Below are 7,500 nucleotides of genomic sequence, written 5' to 3' on the forward strand. Positions count from 1 at the left end.
TTATAGTGAATACATTTTGTCATGTTTTCAGTAGGTGATTAATATTTATCTAACCCAAACAAAGCCTCAGCAGAGAAAGCGTAAAAACTATGCTGCTTATTAATGTGTTTGGTTTGAATTTATCGTTTAGCAGAGAAAGCGTAAAAACTTTACTGCTTATTAATGTGTTTGGTTGAATTTATCCTTTAATTTTTATCAGCAGGAGCAGGGTGGAAAGCAGCTGGACGTTGAAGACGCGTCGACTATTTTAACGAAACAGAACATTAAGAGCCCAGATGACGTGAAGCAGATTGTAGACTTCAAGGAAAGCTGTCGTAAGAATGTTGGAGAAGATGCCGTTAAAGCTATCGAGGTATGGTATTGTGGGGAAAACTTTAATTTGTTTTCTTGTGTGTGATTTAAGAGTTTTTTTAAGATCAATTATATACCTTAGATTTTATTGCTAAGTAACATCACTTTTACAATATTGCGATGGATTTCCCCTTTTTATCTAAACTTTCCAAACTGATATAAAAAAAGTGTTTCCTTTTTTTTGGATTGATTTCTTTAGCGTTAATAATTGCATTTAGGTCATATATATTAAACTAATTGAATAGAGGATCTATTCTGTCAAATAGTAATTTGTTTTGCTTTATAGAAATCTCAGCAGGACCTCTTCCCTTGCTTCTCGAGCATAATCAAAATGGACAAGCTCAGGCACGAGATCAATCGCAGTATTCCACGCGGAGAGCTGGATCTCGTCTTCAAGAAGTATTGCGGGTGAGTGGGTTTTACTTCTTTGTCGTCGTTTTCTATTTATTTGTCTTTTTTAATTCTTTTTCTTCTCTTCTCTTCTCTTCTCTTCTCTTCTCTTTTTTTTTTCTTTTCTTTTCTTTTCTTTTTTTTTTCTTTTTAGGGTTGTCATTATTGTCATTGCTGCCTAGTTTTCAGGGACAGTAATTTGGAAGTGAGCAGAGAGAGGAATGTATCACATTTAACAAATATATGCATTTCATTTTTATGGAAGTGTATTGCTCACTGAATTATCTTCAAGACAGATTTTTAAAATTTATTTACTAATTTGCTGTTCTTTTATTAAAGTCTAATCTGATATCAATTATAAGATTGTATTGTTATCTTTTATGAGGAAGGAGGATTCATGCTAAGCAGGTTGTTGATGAGACAGTGAAGCGAAGAGCAGAAAAATGTGTCTTCTTTATTGGTTTTCCTGATCTCTTGATTTTCTGATTTATACATGGATAGAGATGTGTTTTTCAAGACTTATTAAATTTGAATTTGATAATGAAGTGTTCTATCTTTGACTACTATAAGTATATGTTCTTGGGTCCCTACAGGCGGAGAGAGAGCTTAATGGCCTGCGTCGAGGATATGTTCACCAGCTTAGAGAAATGCATGAACGAACAGGAACGAAAAGACCTTCAGATTGTTCGAGAGGCCATAGATGCAGGGATAGATTTCGTGTGCCACAAAGATGGCGACAGAATTGCCCGTAAGCATTAATATCATCTTATTATTTTACTGTTACTAATATCTATAACAATATGTTAACCCATTGCCGACAGGCATAGCATGTACATCCATGCCATGCCCAATGCGAGTTTACTTGTTTAATTGTTTTTACACATAGATGGCTACACTTGTGCTAAGTCACCAGTGAGCCAAGTATGAGTACGGCTTGGTTCACCTGTTCACCTTTCTCATGGATTTACAAAAATATTCTACATTATCTTATTTTGCTGTTACTAATGTTTATAACATTATAGTAATTATAATGTTTATAATAAAAATAACATCATAGATATTCATAGCACTAGTAAAAAATACGTTTTTCCCGCCGATTCAAGGAAAGGTAAAATTAGGTCACAAGATCTACTAATTCACTCCTTTGTGGCTAAGCACTAGCAGAGCTATCTATGTACAGAGACCTTTCACAAAGATATAGAAAATTTGGCACAGCATTTTCCCCATTTTTATTTTTTCATTTTCCGGCAGCAATGGGTTAATTATGATGTCTATTATAAAAATAACACCATCGATATTCAGAGCATTAGTAAAAGAAACCTTTTCCTGCCAATTCAAGGAAAGGTGAAATCAGGTAAGGTCACAAGGTCTACTAATCGACTCCTTTGTGGCTAAGTACTAGCAGAGCTCTCTATGTGCAGAGACATTTCACATAAAAAAAAAAAAAAAAAAAGAGCACAGCATTTTCCTGGTGGCATTGGGTTAATATTTAGAGCTAAGGAGTTTGTTTTTGATGTGGCAAGAAGGAAAGGGTGACAAGAGAAAGAGGGATAGGGAGAGTGGGAGAGGAAGAGGAACAAGAAAGAAGAGAGAATCAGGCAAAGATGTATAGAGTGTAGGAGGTCAGAAGCAGAGACAAAGGCTGAGATAGAGACACTTCCTGAGATGTTTCACTTAACCTAAAATAGAAATTGTTGCTCCTCAGTGTTCATGGCAGAGGAAGGCGAAGAATGTCTCGTCAGTCAGAAAGACAACATCAAGGAGTGTGTGGAAGAGAAAGTACCGGAGATAAAGGATGCAGAAGACGACATGAGCTTAATATCACCGCAGACTTTCACGATAAACGAGGCAAATTGCAAGTAAGTATTGAGGTGTTTCATTATTTCCTACAATTTTGTAAGAACCATTTTTTTTCCTTCATTGTTTTTTTTTTTTTTTTTTTTTTCTCTCTTTATTGATAATATTTATTTATCAATCTTCCAGGAAATTAAATGCCATGCATCAGTGTGTTGTGAAGCACACTGAGAAATGCGAAGACCCCACACCAGCCAATATCCTGGACTCCCTCATAATCCAAGTGCTAAAGGTGACACCATGTTGGCAGACAAGTGGAGCAGAAACCGCAGCCTCGCAGTCGCAGTACCTCCTCTCGGACACACTCACTCTCATGGCCGCGGCACTCACTGCAGCCAACATCCTGCTCTAAGGCAGACGGAATGAGTACAGTCGAGTGAGATGGAATTGATGCTTTATCCTGGATACAAATTTCCCCTCCAAACTTCACAAGATTGTGGGGAGCTCCTAAATGATATACATAAAAAGAATTAGAGATGTACTTAGTCCTGTTAATTACAGTTTTGAGTTACTGTAGAGTTTGCTGAGGCTGTGATCACGATATGTAGGAAGATATTTTTCTTTGGAGAATGAATCCCCATAGGCAGCATTTTTACATATTTATCATTGAGATTATTATTATTATTAGTAATAATTTTATTTGATTTTATTCTGATAACTTTATCGGGAATATAAATGTAAAGTCATTTATAATGGTAACTAGTGTATGTATATGAGTATTTGCCATTTTATTTTGTTTTATAAAGGATTATATATATATATGTGTGTGTGTGTGAGTGTAATTGTACTATGGACTGTTTGCAAGCCAAGCAATGTCAAGCCTGTGTATGTGATTGTGTATGCTGATGCTTTTTTTTTGTTTTGTTTTTCTTGATGTGTGTGTAAATGTAGACCTATGTCTCTTAGGTCTAGAAGCACGAAATATTCATTTAGTAAATTCATTAACAAAATTTGTAATGACGTCCTTTTCTAAGAACGAAACTAAAATTCGCCAACTACTTGTTGACTAAGGTATGTCTAGTCGACGTTTTTGCTATCCCGTAGTTCTTTTATTCACAGAGTTTTGTAAGGATTGGTAGGAACTTTAGAATCTCCTATAGTTTGTGTTGTAATTGAGTTCCGCGTATGCTAGAATAATTCAAGACTAAGAAAAGAAATACCAAAGAAACGGGGGCTTTGTTGAAATTGTTTGTGCCAATTATTATTAACATTGTGTAAACATGTTTTTATTATGAGTTAACCTTCATAGTTGGTATATTGTCACATTCACTTGTAAAAGCCTGGCAGGAGTTTAATATACTATCTGATTATTATACTTTACAATTAAGATTGTAAGTCAAGTTATCCTTATTAAAGAAATATAACAATGGAAAGGGAACTATGGCATGAATAGAATATATTTTCCTGGGGAAATAAGGCTCATTTAAAATATAAACAAATTAAAACCTTTAATGCTGAATGTGTCTAGGAGTAATGTTATGCTTAATTTCCATCATCATCTTTTAATAGCTACTGCAAACAGTCATGTGCTCTCTCTTTTCCTATTTTCCTATTTTACTCTTTCTTTCTTTCTTTCTTTCTTTCTTTCTTTCTTTCTTTCTTTCTTTCTTTCTTTCTTTCTTTCTTTCTTTCTTCCTTTCTTTCTTTCTTTCTTTCTTTCTTTCTTTCTTTCTTTCTTTCTTTCTTTCTTTCTTTCTTTCTTTCTTTCTTTCTTTCTTTCTTTCTTTCTTTCTTTCTTTCTTTCTTTCTTTCTTTCTTTCTTTCTTTCTTTCTTTCTTTCTTTCTTTCTTTCTCTCTCTCTCTCTCTCTCTCTCTCTCTCTCTCTCTCTCTCTCTCTCTCTCTCTCTCTCTCTCTCTTCCCCCCTTCCCCCCCTCCCTCCCTGATATCTACTACTCTTTTCATTTCACCCCTGTTACTCTCCTCTCTTCCTTCTCCCTTTTCTGGTCTCCCTCTCCTCCTCTGCCTCTCCCTCTATATCTCTTCCTGTCTTGCTTTTGAAATACAGTTGACTCTTATACTCCAGAGCAAGAAAACACGTGATTTCAGCTGTCAGAGATGATAATTGTTCTTTGCCAAAGAAATTGATAAACTTTGTTAGTTATAGCTGTTTAGTCCCATTGTCTTATCTATGGTGTTGTGCTGCAATATCTCCCTTAGGACAAAGCAGATCTCTTCATCTTTGCTTTGAAGTGTAGGAGATGCAGCAAGTGTAGGGCGTCCAATTATATGGGCTGTAGATTAATGCACACACATGCTCGCTCATAGATGCATGTTTTGATATGCTACCATCTCTAGCAGTCATGAAGGGTCTTGCCGTGGGTTGTGATCTGAAAGAGTTTGGATGTAAGTTGATTAACGAAGTGAGCCATTGTTGAAAAATTATACAGTTATTTGTATAAAGACGGAGTAATGGTTAAAGATGAAATGATAAAATCTGTGTGAGTAAGAGAAAGTAACCTTTCAAATGAAACTATATGGTTTATAGTAATTCTGCTCTACCTTTCCAGTTTAGTGGTAAGGTAATGTAAGGGACTATACTGTATGAGACCGTAACATTCCTTCCTTTACCACATTGTTTTGACTTTTCCACATTTTAATTTCTGCTGCAACTGCTTAAATCATTCTTTTATTTCCATTTCATCTGGGAGCAATGTGTGGCATGCCCAGTTCATAAAAAAAACAAAAAAACTTTCCCATCAAATAATATACATCATAGCTATGCTGTCCATCATCTGATGGACAGTTTCAGGTTAAGTAGGGAATTTTCAATGATAGAAAGCTTTAAAATGTGTAGAAAATGGTTGCAAGATATTCACATGTTTTATTAAAGCAACAGTTGGATAATACAAGAAGAAAATGTTCCTATGCTGTGGAGTTTGTCATATTACTGTAGAAGTATTAATAGTCTACGGGTAAATATTTGCTTAGGAAGGTTCTAGATTTGCATTTAGAATTGGTTTTGGAATTGGATTTCTTTTGGAACGGAAAAGAGGGAAGGAAGATATTGCTGGTTTTATGCTATCAAATACAGGTGCTAGGTGAAATAGGGAGAGGAAGGGCTTTCTAAATGTATTCATGGCAGACTGGAAATAGGCATGAGAAGAGATGAAAAGACTTCATTGCTAGACTGGTTTATAGAAAACTCAGAAGTAAGGTGAGGAACAAAACTGACATGTTATTGAGGTTGTAGTGATCTAGGCTTATATATATATATATATATATATATATATATATATATATATATATATATATATATATATAAAAACTTGAAATAAAAGGTTGGCAGGAAATAATTAAAAAGATTGTTCTTAAGAATTAGACAGGAATACTACCCACCATAATATGTCTGAAAACTGAAAACATTTAATATGATATAAGAATAATGACCACCGTTTAACATTTGTGTCAGTTTGGAGTATATTGAATGAGCAAAGACTTGATTGCTATTGTATTTGGATAACTAAAACATAGTCAAACACATCCACTTAGAAGTGCACATGGATATCACATGTGTATATGTACATGCACATGTTTACACCTGCATGTGTATTTATATGTATGCACATGAATGTGCACATACCCCCACACACACCCCTCTCCTCATGTGTAGATGTTCATGCTAAATAGTTGACATTTTTTATATGAATAATATTGGAGGATAATCTTATGATAACTTCAGCATTTACCTTTTTAATGTGGTGTAGCAATAGTAATGTATTGACTGCTGCTTCTGTTGTTGTGAGTGGCATATGTATTATTAGTATACATACAATAATTTTAAATTGCAAGATTTCAGAGACAATTGGGAATTTCCTTTGTAACTAAAATCATGAAAAGACTTATTCTCTGTAAAACGGGTTTTTCTTTTTGTTGTCGTCACTTTTGAATGAAATATGCTTTGGAGTGTAATACATGCTGAGGTTACATCTAGCAATTTTTAGTGAGGATAGAGAAAATTTTATGTAAATAATGTAGAAGACAATCTTAGAAAAAAAATAAGAGTATCATTTGGCATTAGAACTGACCTCTTACGCAAGGCACATTTAAGGTGTATGCTGTGAATCTTTATATATACACAGTTTGTTGAATTTTGCATTTATTTTCTGCAGTTGAAATAAAAGAGGGTTGTAATAAAGCCATATATAGTATGGTAAGAATCATAATTTGACACAAGGCGGAAATTGTAATTGCTAGTACATAGGGATCTTGAACTCACTCAGTATGTTTTAATTAAATATTTCTGTTAAAAAATCTTGATAATTTTGTGTTGCACACACACACACACACACACACACACACACACACACACACACACACACACACACACACACACACACACACACACACACACACACACACACACACACACACACACACACACACACACACACACACACACACACACACACACACACACACACACACACACACCCCCTCCCTCCCTCCCTCCCTCCCTTCCTCCCTACTTACCTACCCACCCTCCCTCTCTCCCACCCACATACCCAACCACCCTCCCTCCCTCCCTCATACCCAACCACCCTCCCTCCCTCCCTCCCACATACACCCTCCCCCTCCCCTCCTCCCCCCTCCCTCCCTACTTACCTACCCCACCCCCCTCTACTCCCACCCCCACATACCCAACCACCCTCCTCCCTCCCCTCATACCCACCCACCCTCCCTCCCTCCCTCCCACATACCCTCCCTCCCTCCCTCCCACATACCCTCCCTCCTCCCCTCCCTCCCTCCCTCCCTCCCTCCCTCCCACATACCCTCCCTCCCTCCCTCCCTCCCTCCCTCCCTCCCTCCCTCCCCTTCCTTCCTCCCTCCCTCCCTCCCTCCCTCCCTCCCACCTACCTCCCTCCCACCTACCTCCCTCCCACCTACCTCCCTCCTACCTACCTCCC

General features: G+C 36.8%; 1 protein-coding gene across 1 annotated transcript in view; it reads left to right on the forward strand.

The window, feature by feature from the left end:
- Positions 1–3,973, forward strand: part of LOC125042149 (27 kDa glycoprotein-like) — an 8,141-nt gene extending 4,168 nt beyond the window's left edge. The window contains exons 4-8 of the mRNA XM_047637614.1: positions 203–352; positions 638–759; positions 1,335–1,489; positions 2,447–2,600; positions 2,725–3,973. Of these exons, the coding sequence (XP_047493570.1) occupies positions 203–352; positions 638–759; positions 1,335–1,489; positions 2,447–2,600; positions 2,725–2,947 (804 nt within the window). The 3' untranslated portion in view covers positions 2,948–3,973. The remainder of the gene's footprint in view (positions 1–202; positions 353–637; positions 760–1,334; positions 1,490–2,446; positions 2,601–2,724) is intronic.
- The last annotated feature ends 3,527 nt before the right edge of the window (positions 3,974–7,500 follow it).

The sequence above is a fragment of the Penaeus chinensis genome, chromosome 31 (assembly GCF_019202785.1).
Source record: "Penaeus chinensis breed Huanghai No. 1 chromosome 31, ASM1920278v2, whole genome shotgun sequence".
Lineage (NCBI taxonomy): Eukaryota > Metazoa > Arthropoda > Malacostraca > Decapoda > Penaeidae > Penaeus > Penaeus chinensis.